The 19,946-nt window shown below is 48.4% G+C and overlaps 1 protein-coding gene across 1 annotated transcript in view; it reads left to right on the plus strand.

The window, feature by feature from the left end:
* The first annotated feature begins 686 nt into the window (after positions 1-686).
* The window catches only part of MMD2 (monocyte to macrophage differentiation associated 2), a 33,371-nt gene continuing 14,111 nt past the window's right edge, over positions 687-19,946 (plus strand). The window contains exons 1-2 of the mRNA XM_077828737.1: positions 687-697; positions 14,171-14,297. Of these exons, the coding sequence (XP_077684863.1) occupies positions 687-697; positions 14,171-14,297 (138 nt within the window). The remainder of the gene's footprint in view (positions 698-14,170; positions 14,298-19,946) is intronic.

The raw sequence follows: 19,946 nt of genomic DNA on the forward strand, positions 1-19,946 counted from the left end.
GATGGGGGAGCTCAGTTACTCCAGTCCCAGCTTCCCTTAGCTGCTGTGGGGCATCTTGAGGTAACTTTCTATTTTGCCTTCTTACAATTTCTCTGTCTAGTTCCTTTATGGGATGCCATCTAACCAGGTATGACTGGCAGATTGTTAGAAGCTGGCATCAGCACTGCTGTTTGGAGTGATCTGTGAGGGGAAGAGGGCTGAGTCACTGAGATGGAGGTGTATCCATCTCCTCATTCTAGAGTCTTAGGGCAGAACGCATCCCTTCCCAAACACTCCATCTCCCCTAGAACAAATAACAGCAGTTCCTCCAATCTTCTCCCAAAGTTGGCCTCCATCATGGCAGCACGGGTGAGTAGCTGGCCTATTTCCTCACATGTGCAGCACCTATGTCTAGTCTTTCCCTTTCTCTCATCTCCATTAGGTTGGGTGTCATGCTGTCCGATAAGTATATTATCTAGTGTTTTATTGAATGTTTTAAAGGGGTATTATCAGATTGTTCAAGCCCTTAAATGTATCTTTCATTCCTTTGTCTCCACCCAGGGATGGATGGAATCATGTGTCTATACTACAATAGGATGTAAAATTGCTACTGTCTTTGGATTTTGTGTTTTTTAAATAGTGAAGTATTTTTTAAAAAATCCTCACATATTATAATTTGGGATGTGACCACTTGCATGAGGACTAACATGGTCACCAGGTATGTCAGCACACTGCATTGCTAATGCTGCAGTTTGGGGTTTGTCTAGACATAAAAATTAATCCAGAATAAGGTAGCGTGTGATTTTTTTTAAAAGCAGATTAACTATTCCTGATTAACTCCATGTGTGGATGCTCTTGTTCTGGAATAAGAGTGCCTTGTTCCCATTTAATTTAATCCATTAAATTAATTTGGAATAAGGCACTCTTATTCCAGAATAAGAGCATGTATGCATGGAGCTAATCAGGAACAGCTATTCCAGAATAACTGCCTGTGTAGACAAGTCACTAGACTTGGCAGGGCTCATGTGAAGTGTCACTAGCCCAGAGCCAACGGAATAGGGAAAGTTAATCTGGGGACTTCAGTAGGTAGATACCGTCTCTTTAAACACCATGAAAATTGGTCAGTTATTTAATAATGTAAATATATTTTCTATTTCCCTGTGTGTTTGTGCAAGCTATTGTGACGAGTTGGACTCCTCGTTCAGGGTGCCTCTGGATGTGCTGGGGTCCCACTGAGCCCGCCTGTCCCACCAGCTTGGGTTTCCCTTACTCTGTGCTGCTGTGACAGGCTCTCAAGCCCTTTTCCAGCACACACACAAGTAGGGACACACCCAGCTGTAGAATCACACAGAGTCTGCGATCAGCTCTGTGTGGGAGGACTCAGCTAGGGGAATGGCCAGCACTTCTGTGCACGCACCCTCTGGAGTGTAAATCCAAAATTATATTGTCTTGCGTTGTATAGAAATCTATATAGTGCAAGCTCATGAAAGTCGCCCCTCTCCCTCAATGTGGAGGAAGATATGGACAGCTCAAGTGTAATTAGAATCTCCGGTGCCCTCTCCTAACGGGGCTGTCTGAAGACAGGTATTTCATCCAGACAGCAGCTCAGGTGTAAGGCTCTGATGGCTGTCCTTCCACTGGAACGGGCAGTGCTCCAACAGGGCAGCCCTGCAACAAATGTACTCTAGGAAATAGTAGAGGGAGGGTGTAGCGTGAAGCTCACAGAGATGATGGTAGAAATCCTGCTGGAGGCTCATTCAGCTCGTCAGACTCGAGGCAAGCTGTTGTGGGTGAGGCAGGGAGATAGGGTGGAATCAGTCTTAGACGATGGATTTTGGCCCATTTGGCAGCAGGGTCCATGAGGGAAAGCCTGGAGCAGGGAGAGCATTGAGACTGTAAGCTCTTCGGGGCAGGGATTGTCTCTCTGTTGTGTGCAGCGGCTAGTGCAGTACAGTCATGGTCTGTGATTGAGTTGCTAGGCACTACTGCAATGCAATGAATAATGATGGGATCAAAGGCAAGAGCTGGGAGATGGAGGAGACAGGATGCCGGGTGGCCATTGTTTCATTTTGTTTTCACCAGGGGGGCCAGACTGGAGGATAAAGCATGTGAATGTCTACAGGCCCCGGCAATGGAAAGCCCAAGGGGGGAGGCTGCAGTGAGGCAGAGTATCAGCAACCTCCCCAGTTGCAGGACTCCAGGGCAGACCAAAACGTGGCTGGTGCTGACTAGGGTCCACCTGTGGTTATTGTGGCTGGGAGAAGCACCCAGCTATTACAGCCTCTCAGCGTCCTCGAACAGCTGGGCTCCCTTGCCCCTGGTAGAAATTAAAGCTGTTCCCCCACAGGGAGTCATTCCACCACTGGCCCTCCTCTGGAGCACAGCAGGCCCAGCCACCACAGGGGTATGTGCATTGTCAGCAAGTGCCAAAGGCGTCGTGCACTTTGCAGGATCAAGCTCGCAGTACAAAGAGGAGCTGGGTCGGAGGATAGGGTTTGTGAGCAGTATGGAGCCTGAGGAGGACAAAGTACAGTCAGAACAGCCTATTCTCATTTGAACAGGCACATTTAGGTGCTGCATGCTCTGATCATCTAGACATCACTAATTGCACCTGGTTAGAAGGTGCTTTGCTTTGTCTGATCAATGCAACCAGCCCAGCTGCTGCTAGGAAGTTTGTTCAGAATGCCCCATGGAGCATGCAATGGAAGGCACTTGGGGAGTGGCTACTTGATTTGCTGCTGCAGAGCCCAGGAGACATCCTCTCTGTTCCTTGGGGCTTCTGGTAATGAAGCTGTAGGCATTGGTTTACATGGGGTCTGTAAGGGGAGACAGACCTTCCTGATTTGTTGAGGCTGAGGAGAGAGACCTTGTGGGGTTTGGGAATGAGGAGAACAACCCAGGAGAGAGAGGGACCATGACAGCGCATGGTTACTTTGAAACTGCAGTGAAACCAAAGCCGCCTTGGATTAGAGCGGATGAATCCCCAGGGGTTGAAAGCTCAGGCTGTGGGCACTCCAATGTGTGTCAACATGTAGGCAAAGCAAATGGGAAATCAGTTACATGATCCAAACTCCAGCTTTGCAGCTCGCTAACTTTAAGCTGCAAAGAAACTCACTAGGGGGTCAGACTTTCAAAGGCACAATTTTGTGCCTGCTCAGCTCCCAAAGAGCTTTGAAAATCTGTCTGTCTCCACAATTCTCCTTTGAACTCAACCTTGCAAAAGGGCTGTGGAAATACCAGCCCAGGCACAAAATCTATTGCCTCTCCTGTCCCAGGATGCTAATGGGGGGGTCTTATTTATATTGTAGGTTTGCCTGAGGCATTACAGACAAGTCATTGGCACAAAGCATTCAGTCTACAACATTCAAATTTAAAGGTACCACAGCGAGGGATGACAGTGAACAAAGGGAGTGAGAGGGGATGAGTGTGGCAAAATCTAATCGTACTCAAAAAAGGTTATCCCAGACAAATGAATATGTAGAATTTTATAAGGCTACATAAGCCCCCAATCAAATACAGGCCTACAAGATGGAGCACTCAGTGGTCAGATTCTTCTCTCAGTTACATTGGTATATGAGTCCAGAACAACTTGACTGACATTAATGGAGTTACTTTCCATTCCCATTGGTGGCCCTGAGAGCAGTGACAGGCAGTTTGACCAACTGGGAAGTTAGGTACCTGTGTTGTATTCTTTGTGGAGTTTTTGGACAGGTCTTAGTCAATAAATCTAGATCCCCATAGGGCCGTGGGCCTCTCCAGCCACATCAGCTGCTGCCCAGCTGCTATTGTTTTTTACTTATCAAATACTTTTGTGTTAAATTGGTGCTGGTGAAAGTGCTGGACTGGGAGCCCTAGAGACTGAATTCCTTGGCATGTCCACAGAACAAAGCACAGCACAGACAGCTCCATGACAACCTTCCCATCCCTGATTAAAGAAGCCACCTCTAGGCATGAGCAGACTTCCTCCAGCCCCGGCCTGTCCTGTGGCTATCAACAAGGGAGGTGGTTGGTGTTGCCTGTTCAGGTGGAATTGGACTGAGACTATCAGCTCAGCATCTAAAATCAACCTGGACACTTGAGCTAACAGCCCCGCATTTCTTCGTGAGGGGCTGGAGTGTGTTCAGCAGAGGCTCCATGCTTGGTCTGACTGAGCCCAAGGCTCCTGACTGCTTTGGAAGAGGTGGGTCGAGTTAGGAGGGGCTTCTTTTTAATTGGGGAGCCGCGTTCCTCACCACTGCTTTGTAGGCTGGTTTGTAGATCTGGTTTTGCACAGACAGTGGCAAAAGGTGAGTTCTACATTTAAAATGAAAATAATTAAACTCCTTGGTCTCCCCCTCTATCCTCCCCCCGAAACTGCGCTCATCGGAGTGTGAGGACCATCAGTCACTACTGACGGGGAAAAATGATCTGAAATCTCTCTGCCTTCACATCAGAGCATGATGCTCACTTCAGCTATGTCTACACTTAACACAATACAGCAGCAAAGGTGCAGCGTGTCAGTGTAGACATGCACTACAGTGGTGGGAGGGATTCTGTCCCATTGCTGTGGTTAATCCACCTCCCCAGGAGGTGATAGCTAGGTTAATGGAAGAATTCTTCCGAGGTCCTAGCACTGTCTACACCGGGGGTTAGGTTGGCATAGCGACATCTCTCAGGGGGATGGATTTTTCACACCCCTGAGAGACACAGCTATGCCAATGTAGGTTTTCAGTGTAGACCAGCCCCAGAGACCCCGCAGACCCAACCGCCCCTTGACAGGTGCATTACCTACGCCGATGGGAGAACCCCTTCTCTTGGTGTCGATAATGTCTATGCTGATGTGCTACAGAGGCGCAACTGAAGAGCTGCTGCTGAGCTGCTGTAGTGGTTTAAGTGTAGACAAACCCAAAGGGAGGAGGAAACAAAGGCTTTGTCTACACTAGCACTTTTGTTGGCAAAACTTGTCAGTTGGGGTGTGGAAAAAAAACACACCCCGATCCACACAAGTTTCACTGACAGAAGTGCGGGTGTGGACAGCGGTATGTTGGCGGGAGATGCTCTCTCGCCGACATAGCTACCGATGCTCGTTGGGGCTGGTTTAATTATGCCAGCAGGAGAGCTCTCTCCCGCCTGCACAGAGCCGCTACATAGGAGACCTTAGCTGTGTCGCTGTAAGGAGCATAGTGTAGACACAGTCAAAGATGTGAAGGCAAGAAGGAAAAGAGAGAGAGAGAGAAGTAGAAGAGATGAAAGAGGGAAATAAATACATAAAATCACAGCCCTGGCTACCTCAGGGGAGGAAGGCGGCAAAATTAAGCCATTGGCCTATTGTGAAGTTACATCTGATCTCTTGGGAGCCACTCAGATAATACAGTGAGGGATGCTTTTATCAGAACCTAGATAGACTGATCAGAGCTGAATTTCCAACAAATCCCAGCTCCCACTCCCAGGCCCTTGAGCCATCCGGTCCCCTGGCCTAGCTCCACTGTGTGTGTGTGTGTGAGGATATCCTTACATGCTGGTATTCAGTTCTGCCATTCCTGGACATTTACTTCCCTGCCCAAGTTCAAAAGGCGCACTCCCCCGTCCCAAGGGCCTGTGGGAATCGGCGTGACACATGCCCCTGAGGTCAGCCTCGCTTTTATTATTAATAATAATAACGATCATCAGAGTCGGCATGGGCGAGAGACAAAGTGAGGTTTTGTTTTTTAAAAAAATCTCCTCGTGCGTGTTTCCAAGGAAACTGTGACATCACCGAAGAACCCTGAATGTCTGGGCCATGCAGAAAGGATTTAAAAAAAGAAAGAAAGAAAGAAAGGAAGAAATAAAAGCACCCAGATGGGGTTTCAGTGAGGCTCTGGACAGTTACCTAGCAACTGTACAGTAAAATAATGTCCTGTTGTTGGAGAGAGATTGTTACAGGATGTTGGGAAGGAATGCGAACAAAATCCGGGCTCAGGCAGGGAATTAACAGAGCCAAAGCTCTCTTTGTTTGCTGGGGCCTGGCTCGGGGGGGTTATTAAAGCCTATTAGTGAGACTAATAAACAGGGCCAGGGAAGTTGAGTAGTAAATGCACCCATGTGTGTCCCACAAGAGTAGCCCCGACTGAACAGAATAGGCCTAAGTCTCAGTGACAGGTTAGATCCAGGTTGGTCAGTTCAGCATTGATTTATTTTTATACAAACCAGGTCTAACCATGGCAGTGAGGCCAGGCTGTGAGCCAGCTGTGTTAGACCCTGGGATTTCTTGCCTGGGTGTGAAGGGTGTCGTCTTCCTCTGGGTTTGTTCAGCACCTAGGAACTAGAATCGTAGAATTATAGGGTTAGAAGAGACCGCTAGGGTCATCTAGTCTAACCCCCTGCCACGAAGCGGGGGGCCTTTCAGTCCTACCATTGGGCAAATAGAAAATGATAACTGGACATGGGCCTGCACTGGGTGATGCAGAACTGAGCCATTCCAGGAGGCAAGCTCCCAGGCAAGCCAGGGGAACATGCCAGCTGCTACACCCCTTAGGCAGGTGCAGCATGCATTCCTCTCTATGGCTGGCCCACTCTGCCAGCCAGTGGAGGGGGAAAGCATAGGCCATGGCTCCAGCTTCTTCCCACCTGAGAACACCTACAGGAGCACTGCTGGGGTCCTGCTATTGTACTCAAGTGACCGTGCAAGTGAGCACTTCGTGTGGCTGTGTGTTCCTATAGTGACTGGCCCCAGCAAAGATAAATCCTGCTACTAAAGCCTGGTCTATAGTACACGGTTATTTCGGAATTAGCTGAGTTACTTCGAAATAAAACTGATTCCATCCACATGACCAAACCAGTTTTTTCGATTTAAAGGGCTCTTTAATCCAATTTCTGTACTCCACCTTGGCAAATGAAGTAGCACTAAAATCGAGATCACAGTTCCGGGTTACAGGTACTGTGGATGCAATTCGACGTTATTGGCATCCGGGAGCTATCCCAGAATGCTCCCTTATGACCACTCTGGACAACACTCTCAACTCCGATGCACTAGCCAGGTAGGCAGTAAAAGCCCCGGGAACTTTTGAATTTCCTGTTTGGTCACCATCAGCACAGGTGACCATCAGCACAGTCCACCATCACAGGCGACCATGCAGAGTCCACCATCACAAGAGACCACGCAGTCCCGGATTCGCAGACGAGCTCCAGCATGGTCCGAACGGGAGGTACTGGATCTCATCGCATGTTGGGGAGACGAATCTGTTATGGTAGAACTATGTTCCAAAAAAAGAAATGCAAATACATACGCTAAAGTCTCCAGGGCCATGACGGAAAGAGGCTACTCCAGGGACACAGAGCAGTGTCGTACAAAAATCAAGGAGCTCAGGCAAGCGTACCAAAAAGCCAGGGAGGCAAACGGGCGCTCTGGGTCACAGCCCCATACATGCCACTTTTATCGTGAGCTGCATGCAATTATGGGGGGGGGTGATGCCACCACTACCCCACCACTGTCCATGAACACCTGCAAGGGGGGAGTAGAACGGAGCGAGGAGGATGAGTTTTTGGAGGACAAAGAGGAGGAGGAGGAGGAGGACAGTGCACAGGTGGCAAGTGGGGAATCCGTTTCCCCCCCTAGCCAGGAACTATTCTTAACGCTGGAGCCAATAGCCTTCCCCCACTCCCAAGGCAGGCTCCCGGACCATGACCCTGGAGAAGGCACTTCTGGTGAGTGAGAGCTTGTTTGGAGCCACACGGTAGGGGGTGGGGGGAAACCCAGCCGTGCTGGGCTGTTCGCGTTTAGTTTAAAGGGCTCATCCCTGCTCAGAACCTCATCAGAGCCACATGGTTTGGGGCAGGGGGGAGAGGAGGGTGTTGTGTGAAGTGATCATCCCAGAGAGCCCACAGGCCCTCCTTTTATATGGCAAACCCACCAGGCATTGCTTGCTATGGGAAAGGGGGCCCAGCAGTTTGAAAGCATTGAAATTAATGTGGAAGAAGCAGAACCCCACCTGCCCCTAGGGCTTACCATGGCTGCCTGCAAGCTGAATTCTGTTGCCCAGCCGCATGTGGTGGCTTACTCACACCAAAGTGGCAGGCACTTCAGTATAAGAGGCAAAATGCAACCTTGTACAGAAAGAACATGTGCTGTGTACTATGAATTGCCTGTTTCACTGAGAAAGAGTATCCCCTTTGTTCTCTAAAATGTATCTTTTAAAATACTACCCTTCCTTTTTCTCCTCCCTTAGGTGCAAATGTTTCAACGTGGCCCCTATCTACTCAGTCCCAGAGGCTGGTCCAGATTAAAAGGCAGAAAAAATGAACTCGGGATGACATGTTCGCCAAGCTCATGCAGTGCTCCCACACTGAATGCGTGGAGGCAAACAATTGCGGAGTCGCGTAAAGCATTACATGAATATGAAGAGAGGAGGGACGCGTGCGATGAGAGCACGCAGGATGCTATGGTCAAGCTCATGGGGGAGCAAACTGACATGCTCTGCTGTATGGTGAATCTAATGCAGGAAAGGGAGCAAGACCACAGACTGCTGCTGCAGCCCCTGTATAACCACCCTCCCTCCTCCCAAAGTTCCATATCCTCTTCACCCAGATGCCCAAGGACATGGGCGGGAGGCTACGGGGACCCACACAGTCAACTCCAAAGGATTGCACAAGCAGCAGAAAGCTGGCATATCCGAAATTTTGATTTGGTTTCTGGACTTGTCCTTCACTCCTCCTCCACCCCGCTAACCCAATACCTGCTCCCCCCACCATGTCTAGCTTCTTATTTCTCTCAATGTTTTGTGCAACAAATAATAAAGAATGGTTTTTAAACAATTGTGACTTTATTTCCTTTCATATATATAGGAGGCAGGTAACTTTAAGAGAAACAAACACAACTGTCACACCGTACCCTGGCCAGCCATGAAACTGGCTTTCAAAGCTTCTCTGATGGGCAGTGCGCCCTGCTGCGCTCTTCTAATCGCCCTGTTGTCTGACTGTGCAAAATTGGCAGCCAGGCGAGTTGCCTTAACCTCCCACCCTGCCATAAATGTCTCCCCCTTACTCTCACAGATATTGTGGAGCACACAACAAGCAGCAATTACAATTGGAATATTGGTTGTGCTGAGATCTAACCAAGTCAGTAAACTGCACCAGCGCGCTTTCAAATGTCCAAAAGCACACTCTGCCACCATTCTGCACTTGCTCAGCCTATAGTTGAACTGCTCCTTACTACTGTCCAGGGTGCCTGCCTACGGCTTCATAAGCCATGGCATTAAGGAGTAAGCTGGGTCCCCGAGGATAACTATAGGCATTTCAACATTCCCAACAGTAATTTTCTGGTCTGGGAAGTAAGTCCCTTCCTGCAGCTGTTCAAACAGACCAGAGTACCTGAAGATGCGAGCGTCATGCACCTTTCCCGTCCATCCCACGTTGATGTCGGTGAAACGTCCCTTGTGATCCACCAGTGCTTTCAGCACCATGGAAAAGTGCCCCTTGCGGTTTATGTTCTGGCCGCCCACGTGTTCCAGGGCCAAGGTAGAGATACACATTCCATCTGTCGCCCCGCCGCAGTTAGGGAACCCCAGCGCATTAAAGCCATCCACAATGGTCTGCACATTTCCCAAAGTCACTACCCTTGATAGGAGCTGGTCAATGATTGTGTTGGCTACTTGCAGCATAGCAGCCCCCACAGTAGATTTGTCCACTCCAAACTGATTCCTGACTGACCGGTAGCTGTCGGGCGTTGCAAGCTTCCACAGGGCTATGGCCACTCGCTTCTCAACAGTGAGGGCTGCTCTCATTTTGGTGTCTTTGCGCTTCAGGGCAGGGGACAGAAAGTCACAAAGTTCCATGAAAGTGGCCCTACGCATATGAAAGTTTTGCAGCCACTGGGAATCATCCCATACCTGCAACACTATGCAGTCCCACCAGTCTGTGCTTGTTTCCCGGGCCCAGAATCAGCATTCCATGGCATGAACCTGGCCCAACACCACCATGATCTCCCAATTGCCACATGCCGTGTTTCTAGGAAGTCTATGTCCATGTCCTCATCAGTATAGTAATCACGCTGCTGTCACTTCCTTGCCCGGTTTTGCAAGTACTGTACATACTACTGGATAATGTGCGAGGTATTTACAATGGTCAAAACTGCAGTGGAGTTCTGAGCGGGCTCCATGGCTATGGTGCCTGCACAGGTCATCCTGGAAAAAGGGCATGAAACATAGGAGAGCAGAGTGGCAGTGGAAGAGGTGCTGTTTGGTTCACGATAGCCAAAAAAAGGCAGGAAATGGCTGTCTTCTGTAGCTTTCATGGAGGCGGGAGCCCTGGACAGACAACATGGAGAAGCTCGGAAGCGCAGCAGTAGTGGGAGAGCAGAGTTGGCGGTGGAAGCTGTGCTGCTCGGTTCACGATGGCCGAGCAGAGTTGGCAGCGGAAGCGTTCGATGAGGAAGAGAAAGAGTAGATACTAGAGATTACATAGGAAGACGAGAGGAAAGGCGAGGTGGATTCATAGTAGCAGGAGAGCAGCGGTGCACCGTCTGCTGAAAGCAGTATGGCGTCTGCACACCAAGAGGGCGTGAAATGATTGTCTGCCCTAGCTTTCACGAAGGGAGGAGCAACTGATGACACATACCAGAAACACCCGCGAGAATGTTTTTGCCCCATCATGCACTGGGAGCTTAACCCAGAATTCCAATGGGTGGCGGGGACTGCAGGAACTGTGGGATAGCTACCCACAGTGCACCCTCCGATATTCGATGCTAGCCTCGGTACTGTGGACCCACTCAGACAAATTCACGCGCTTTAGTGGGGACACAGAAGACTGAATGTATAAAATTGCTTCCGAAAATTCAAATAGAATAATTTTGAAATAATTTCATACTGTAGACGTACCCTAAATGTCAGATTCCTTTGGCTCAAGTGGCATGGGCGGTTTTGAATGCTGAAGGTTCAGCTCCTGCTGATGACCATGATATCCCTACCATGTTACATCTCGGTGCTGTAAGATCCTAACGGATGCTGCCATGCAATGGAGCCATGCCTCAGTGCTGGAGGGTCTTTGCTGCTATGTTTCAGCACAGCATCCATGAGAGTCAGATCCCTGTGCATAGGATCCTGGGGAATGACACTGCCCTAGCAGAATACAAGGAACTCCCATTGGCTTCAGTAGGGCTTACTTGTACACAGCTAGGGAAGAATAGGTACCTTGGATGCTGTTCTGTAGGTCTCTGTGTGCTGACGTGTAATATACCAGAAATAACGTGGTCATGTCTCTCTGCTGGAGATTCCCAGATACACTGATCTGATATTGTAGAGATAATACAATTGTGTCTCACTGTCTAATCAGTGTTGCTGCAAAGGACGAACAGCTGTTTCTTCCTCAAAGAGCTCTTAAAACAGTGCTGTATTTGCCAGGGAAGAGTAGCCAGCTAGCTCGCCTAAACCCGACAGGATACTTTGCTCTAGATGTGCTTAGCGGGTCAAATTCCACACACAGTTTCACCTGTGCAGTCCCCATTGACCACGTGGGCAGTGACACAGGTATAACAGCACACGTTGACCCTTCTACATCTGGTTTTATGTGGACTATGGTCATTCTTAATAGGGCATTGCCCTGACATGGTGTAACATCCCAGGGTCATGCCATGGATGAAGGACACAACTGTAACACTAAAGCCGCATTTTAGACACCATTAGCAATTGAATACTTATTCTGAAGATGACAGTAACACCAAGTGCTCCACTCCTTAGCTCAATCCCTTTGATTAGGGCATATGGCCTTGATTATCCCATGCCCAAGTATGAACCCTACACTTTGTCCAACCTTCATTATCTTGGATATGTTTTTCACTATGGAGACACATCTAGTTTGTCTACTCTTGTATGTTGAAGTTCAGCATGATACATCTAGCAACTGACAAGCCCCAATGTTATTTCTTTATCGGGGTTTAGATCTGGTGAGGTAAATTGCTGTGTTTCTTCAACCATCGAGAGCAATTGGATACTTCAGATTAAGAGAGAGCAAATCAAAACTAAAGTGTCCGTGAGAGCATGGTTTGTGTTGTTCCTCTGCAGCACTTTGCACTGAGATGGGCTGCTTGTATCTTCAGGTGGGGGAATCCTTAGAAACATACAGAGGTAGAGCGCGGAAAACAAAGGCATATTAGTGCAATATCCCATCTAAATGAATAGAGAGGAATGCAAAGTGTGACATTTTCCCTCTTATTCAGGTATACACACACAGACATGCACCACAACACAAAATCAGAGGCACACAGCTGTGAAATGATGGTGTGAGGGCAAGCTAGGCCTTGGGACTCTTCCTCTCTTGGCCAAACATGGAGGAGGTCCAATGATGATTGGTTTCCCTCACCCCTTCTTTTGGCTGCCATCATTATGCCCCCCCAGCTGTCCTTTGTTTTCCAACCACATACCATAAAAGGGGTGTGCCACCCCCTGGAACAGGAAGCACTGGGAGAGGGCAGTGCAGTGGCTTCCCCATCTGCCTTTAGAGGAAAGGCGTCATGTAAAGTCTGACAACTCAAGGCAGAGTGTCAGTGGTGACGCCAAATTTGCTTCTCCCACAGGTTCATCACCCTCCAGCACCGCCGGCATCAATGGAACTGCACTGGAATCGCTGAGAGAAGAATATGGCACATGCTGTTTAACCTTAGAGAGGCAGAATGGCCTATGTGTAGCACATGGGACTCAGGGGATCAGAGCTTGTCTCTGTGGTTGATTTGCTGAGAGTCGTCTACCAAGTAACATCACTTCTCAGTGCCTCAGTTTCTCCAAGTGTAAAATGAAAATCATAACACCAAGCCTGCCTCATTGGAGTGCTGTCAGGCTTAACTGTTCCATGGTTACTTTTTAAGTGCTTTAGATCCTTGGATGGAAGGTGCTATAGACAGGAAAAGGACTGTTATTCCCTCTCACCAGTTCAGCTCCTCCTCCTCCTGCCAGTTTTCCCAATCACCATCTGTGCGTCAGTCCTTCCCCTCCCCTGAGCCATGGTGAAAGTGCTGGGCAAAGCAGTGGTTTTGAGAAGTGGATCTATATCCTTGCTGTTAGGACCCTGTAACCCTATTTTTTGTGCCTGGCTGAGAGCACCCTGTGCCTACAGCGGAAAACTGTGCAGTTCCAAGCGTGGCCTGTGGAAGGAGCTAGCACACAGAAATAGGCCCTGGCCCAGCGAATCCAAGTGGGACTCGAAGATCCAGAACGCTGTCTTTCTTACGTGTGCAAGCAGTTTTCTCTCTCTCTTCCCCTGGCCTCCTCATTCCAACCCTGAGCTCAGACAGTTGGCAGTATTGCCCACATGTCCCTGTGGAGCCTTCCTTCCTAACAGAGCTGGGTGATGCCTCCTAAAATAACAAGTGCATCTTCTCAGTGGGTTGTGTGCGAATATTTGAGCTGTGCTCAGTTTCCCTAGGTGGCAAGATATCACTAGGGTAGGGGAAAGACAGCAGCTGTCACAGGGCCAGAGGAATTTTAGGGGACACCTCTTCTGATCTTCCCTCTTTAGGAACATTAGCACGGGCCATTTCTCCAGCATCCCCTGGAGTGGCCCCTTGCTGGCTGAGTTTGAGTCTTGCATAGCAGCAGCCTGTTGGCCCAGGATCCTGCCATACGTGGCATCTCGTGGGCACATGTAGCTGTGGGAAGTGGGTGCAGCTCAGAGGTGGTCATCCAGCATAGGGAAAGTGTCTACCCAAGAAACTGCTTGCTTGACACACTAAAGAGTCCTAAACCAGCCATGGGAGGGAGTGTGCACTGCATCAGAGACCGAAACTCAGGGGTGATCTTGTAACTCTTGCTTCCCTGGCCAGTGGGGGCTCTTGGAAAGTGACCGCACAGGGTGAAAGGGTGCATGATGAATAGAAAGGTGAGTGCAGCAGTGTGTGTGAGCAGAGAAGGTGCAGCCATCAGCCCCGTCAGACACTGCTGGGACCAGACCAATAGGCAACACTGAGTTTAGTTAGCCTGGCAGATGTACTTAGGGGCCACTGTGGGGTCAGAGGGTGGAGGAACATACACATCAGCTGCTCCCAGTGAGCTCTAGGCCTGTTCATGAATGCCGCTCTGCAGAACCCATCACAAAGCTTTGGTGGAGCTAGAATTGGAGCACCAACGCTTCCACCCCATGCTCCCAGAGCTGGGATTGGGTTACCTGGAGGGCACCACACTCACCAGAACCCAATCCCAAGTGTAACTGATCCGACGTGATCAATACATGGATTGTGGCCCTGCCCCAGGACTCCGCCCTCTGACCCTGCTTCTTTCCCGGTTTCTCGTTCAAGGTTTATGAATCACAGGGTCCCGTCCAACCGGAGGTACCAGCCAACGGAGTATGAGCACGCAGCAAACTGTGCCACGCATGCCGTGAGTCGCCTTTGCGTTGCCTTGAGGGGTGGGGAGGCACGTCTGGCGGGAAGGCAGAGGTGTATGGCTCTCAGCTCCCGTTGTGTTCCCAGAATGGAAGGCAAAGCTGGGGCTTGCTCCACTCCCTGTTCCCTTACAAGTGGGTTCAGGAGCCATCACAGGTTGAATGTAAATTACATTTAGGGTTGCATCTTCTGACTGGCGCTCAAGGGCTGGGATGTGCTCAGCTACATCTGGAGCCTGCACACCCAGTCACTGCACATGCACATGGCCAGGAGCTTGTTTGCAGGAGCTCGCCACGTCCCCTTTGTTTGTTTGCAGGAGCTTGTTTGCAGGAGTTCGCCACGTCTCCTCTGGTCTCTGGTGGCTTTTAAGTAAGAGTCAGGGCTCATTGTAAGTGACTCTTACCTGACACAGATAATCTTGGGTGGCAGTTTGGGTGAAAGTGATCATGAAATGATCAATTTCCCCATTCTAAGGAGAAGAAGGAGCTAGAGCAGCAGCCTGAGGACAATGAAAGCAGACTTTAAAAAAATCAGACTTTAAGGCTGAGGTGTTTAATGCCTATTTTACTTCAGTTTTCACCAAAAAGGTTAATGGTGACCAGATACTCAATACAATTAATATTAACCAGGGGGAAGGAACTCAGGCCAATATAGGGAAAGAACAGGTTAAAGAATATTTAGATACGTTAGATGTATTCAAGTTGGCAGGGCCAGATTAAATTCCTCCTAAAAACTAAGGAACTAGCTGATGCAATCTCAGAATCATCAGCAATTATCTTCGAGAACTGATGGAGGATGGGTGAGCTCCCAGAGGGCTAGGGAAGGGGAAACATAGTATCTGTCTTTAAAAGGGGGAACAAAGAGGAACCTGGGAATCACAGAGCAGTCAGGATACTAGAACAAATGACTAAACAATCAATTTGTAAGCCCCTAGAGGATACTACAATTATAAGGAATAGCCAGAATAAATTTGTCAAGGATAAATCATGGCAAACCAACCTATTTTCCTTCTTTGACAGGGTTACTGGCCTAGTGGCTGTGGGAAACAGTAGACATGCTATATCTTGATTTTTGGTAAGGGTTTTGACACACGACAATCTCATAAGCAAACGAGGGAAATGCAATCTAGATGAATTTACTATAAGGTGGGTGGACAACTGGTTGAAAGACCATATTCAAAGAGTAGTTATCAATAAGGCTACAATTTAATCATGGGTATTTTTAGTAAAAATCATGGACAGGTCACGGACAAGAAACAAAAAATCACGGCCAATGACCTGTCCATGATTTATACCATAAATACCCCTGATTGAATCTTAGGGTGGAGATGCTGTGGGGGGGGGATCCTGCGGCATCAGTGGCAGGGGGGAAGCCCCGGGGGGCCAGCAGCTGCTTCGGCAGCCACCATAGGTTGAACCCTGGGGAACCAGTGGCTGCTCCAGCCACCACCAGAGCGGAGCCCTAAGACCAGCCACTGCTCTGGCCACCCCCAAGACCACTGATCAGGTGGTCCCTGGAGCGAGCCGCATTAGCCATTGCTCCGGCAGTCCCTGGAACCAGCTACCGGGGCCAGCAGAGCAGCAGCCGGTGCAGTTGCCTGCAGGGCTGCTCAAGCGGCTGGCTGCGGAGCTGTCCCCAGGGCTGCCTGAGCAGCTATCTCCGGGGCCAGCTGCTTGGGCAGCCCAGGGTTTAGCCACACTGGCTGCTGCAGAAGTCATGGAGGTCACAGCAAGTCACGGAATCTGTGACCTCTGTGACAAACACGGAGCCCTAGTTATCAATGGTTTGCTGTTGAACTTAAAGGGTGTATATAGGGGGGCCCTCAGGGGTCAGTCTAGGTCTGGTTCTCTTCAATATCTTCATTAATGACTTGGATAATGGAACAGAGAGCGTGCTTATAAAATTTGCAAGTGGCACCAAGCTGGGAGGGATAGCAAGCACTTTGGCAGACAAGATTAGAATTCAAAAGGACCTTGACAAATTGGAAAATTGGTCTGAATTCAATAAGATGAAATTCAATTAAGATTAGTGCAAAGTACCACACTTAGGAAGGAAAACTCACATTCACAGCCACAAAATGGGCAATAACTGGTTGCCAGATGGTAGATGGCTACATGGTAGTATGCTGCGGGGTTACAGTGGGTCACAAATTGAATATGAGTCAACATGGTGAGGCAGTTGCAAAAAAGGCTAATATCATTCTGGGGCATATGAACAGAAGCGTTGTACGTAAGACACAGGAGGAAACTGTCCTGCTCTGCTTGGCCTTGGTGAGGCCTCAGCTGGAGTACTGTGACCAGTTCTACGCACCACACTTTAGGAAAGATGTGGACAAATTGGAGAGAGTCCAGAGGAGAGCAACAAAACCGATAAAAGGTTTAAAACCCTGACCTATTAGGAAAAGTAAAAAAAACAAAACGGGGCATTTAGTCTTGAGAAAAGAAGATTGAGGGGGGACCTGATAAAGGTCAAATATGTTAAGGGCTGTTAGAAAGAGGACTGTGATCAGTTGTTTTCCTTGTCTACTGAAGAAGCAATGGGCTTAATCTGCAGCAAGGGAGATTTAGGTTAGATATTTGGAAAAACTTTCTAATCCTAAGGGTAGTTAAACTCTGGAATAGGCTTCCAAGGGAGGTTGTGGAATCCCCATTGTTGGAAGTTTTTAAGAGCAGGTTGGACATACACCTGTCAGGTATGGTCTAGATTTACTTGGTCCTTCCTCAGCGCAGGGATCTGGACTTGATGACTTCTTGAGGTCCCTTCCAGCCCTATGCTTCTAGGATTCTAAGATCTTGCAAGCAGTTTGAATGAGAGGACAGCAAGTAGGAGCTGTGGCTGCAGTGCTGACATCATGGGGATCTGAGACACTTTTATAACAGGGCTTTATACATCCCTGCATCCAGTGATCAAAGTAGATTGGAACAGGATGGGGAGCTGTCATAAATATAAGGGGAAGGGTAAACACCTTTGAAATTCCTCCTGGCCAGGGGAAAGCTCCTCTCACCTGTAAAGGGTTAAGAAGCTAAAGGTAACCTCGCTGGCACCTGACCAAAATGACCAATGAGGAGACAAGATACTTTCAAAAGCTGGGAGGAGGGAGAGAAACAAAGGGTCTGTGTCTGTCTGTATGCTGCTTTTGCCAGGGACAGAACAGGAATGGAGTCTTAGAACTTTGAGTAAGTAATCTAGCTAGGTATGTGTTAGATTATGATTTCTTTAAATGGCTGAGAAAAGAATTGTGCTGAATAGAATAACTATTTCTGTCTGTGTATCTTTTTTGTAACTTAAGGTTTTGCCTAGAGGGGTTCTCTATGTTTTTGAATCTAATTACCCTGTAAGATATCTACCATCCTGATTTTACAGGGGGGATTTCTTCATTTCTATTTACTTCTATTTTCTATTAAAAGTCTTCTTGTAAAAAACTGAATGTTTTTTCATTGTTCTCAGATCCAAGGGTTTGGGTCTGTGGTCACCTATGCAAATTGGTGAGGCTTTTTATCCAACATTTCCCAGGAAAGGGGGGGGTGCAAGTGTTGGGAGGATTGTTCATTGTTCTTAAGATCCAAGGGTCTGGGTCTGTAGTCACCTAGGTAAATTGGTGAGGCTTTTTACCAAACCTTGTCCAGGAAGTGGGGTGCAGGGTTTTGGGAAGTATTTTGGGGGGAAAGACGCGTCCAAACAGCTCTTCCCCAGTAACCAGTATTAGTTTGGTGGTGGTAGCGGCCATTCCAAGGACCACGGGTGGAATACTTTGTACCTTGGGGAAGTTTTGACCTAAGCTGGTAAAGATAAGCTTAGGAGGTTTTTCATGCAGGTCCCCACATCTGTACCCTAGAGTTCAGAGTGGGGGAGGAACCTTGACATGGTGGCATAGTGGTGGGATTAACCTGAAATCATTTTGAGATCCAGTTGAGATTTTTTGAACTAGAAATACAGATTTTAAAAAGGAATTTTTTTTTTCCTTTGGAAATCAGTTGAAACTGAAAGCAGATTGTTTTTCTCTGCTTTGTGGCCAAGCAGAGACAAAAGGGGATTATCTTGTGAATTGCAGGTTTTCTTTGCCTGGAGGCAGGGTACTTAACTCCTGCAAGGAAATTCACAGTCTTCCAACCCAGAGGTTTTTTTTTTTTTTTTTCCTTCCTAAAAGTAAATAGGGGGTGTGTGCTCTACCCATTTGCCTGGAGACAAAAGTGGCAGGGGTTTTTTTTTTTGGATTTTGATTTTTTTGTTTTACAAGGAGCACAGGTTTGAAAGGGAATTTTTTTTTTCTTTGGGCTGGGTAAGCAGGTTTCCAAGTAGCTGGAGGTTTTTTGCTTTAAGTTGGGCCCAGAGCAGAGACAAGGGAATTGTCTTTTTCTGTAGGCTGACAATCACTATCAGAGAATAGGTATTCTATTCCAGCACAGCAAAATTTTACAGCCAAGTTTTGTTTGTTTATTTCTAAACCTCGGGTGTAAAGTTAGTTAAAAACAGAGAGGTTAGAATGACCGAATCCTCAGCTCGACTACAGCTGGAATTAGCCAAATTTCAGGCTGAGGAAAGACAAAGGGAACATGAAAGACAGATAGAACGCATGCGGCTGAAGAAGGAACAAGAAAGGGAGGCAGAACAACACCAAGCGGCTGCTCACAGGAGAGCTATGGAAGCAAGGGACAAAGAACTGGAGGAGAAGGAAAAAGAGAGGAAGTATGTGAAGGAGATGGAGAAGATAAAGGCTCAGCAGAATATCCCAACAAACCCTAGTAATCCTTCTCCAAGTACCACTTCCCATCCCAGAAAGTTCCCCACCTACAAGGCAGGCGATGATACTGAGGCCTTCCTAGAAAACTTCGAAAGGGCCTGCCTTGGGTACAACATCTCTACTGACCAATACATGGTAGAGCTGAGGCCGCAGCTCAGTGGACCTTTAGCTGAGGTGGCAGCTGAAATGCCTAAAGAACACATGAACAAGTATGAACTGTTTAAATTCAAGGCGAGAGTCAGAATGGGGATAACACCCGAGCAGTCTCGTCGGAGGTTCAGAGCCCTAAGGTGGAAACCAGACATGTCATTTACCCGACATGCCTACCACATTGTGAAACATTGGGATGCCTGGATATCAGGAGCAAGTGTTGAATCTCCAGTAAATTTGCCCTTCCTAATGCAAATGGAACAGTTCTTAGAGGGTGTTCCTGAGGAAATAGAAAGATACATCCTAGATGGGAAACCCAAAACTGTAATCGAGGCAGGAGAGATTGGAGCCAGATGGGTGGAGGTGGCAGAGAAGAAGAAAACTGGTCGCAGTTGGAGCGGAGACCAGAAGGGACCACCCCAGACCACACCCTATTACCGGGGGCCGCCCAAGGCCCCACCTACCTCCCAAAGAACCCTCCAGACCCCTTATCGTCCTGCCACCCCGTTCTCCAGCAACCCTCCTCGCCCCAGTGACCCGTCAGCTGGACGATGTTTTAAATGTAACGAGCTGGGGCATGTAAAGGCCAACTGCCCTAGGAACCCCAACAGATTACAGTTCATTGCACCGGAATCACACCAGAGATCCACAGGCCCAGATACCTCCCAGATACCCTTGGAGCGGAGGGAAACTGTGAGTGTGGGCGGGAAGAAGGTCACCGCGTGGAGGGACACCGGAGCACAAGTGTCAGCT

The sequence above is a fragment of the Eretmochelys imbricata genome, chromosome 10, assembly GCF_965152235.1.
Source record: "Eretmochelys imbricata isolate rEreImb1 chromosome 10, rEreImb1.hap1, whole genome shotgun sequence".
Classification (NCBI taxonomy): domain Eukaryota; kingdom Metazoa; phylum Chordata; order Testudines; family Cheloniidae; genus Eretmochelys; species Eretmochelys imbricata.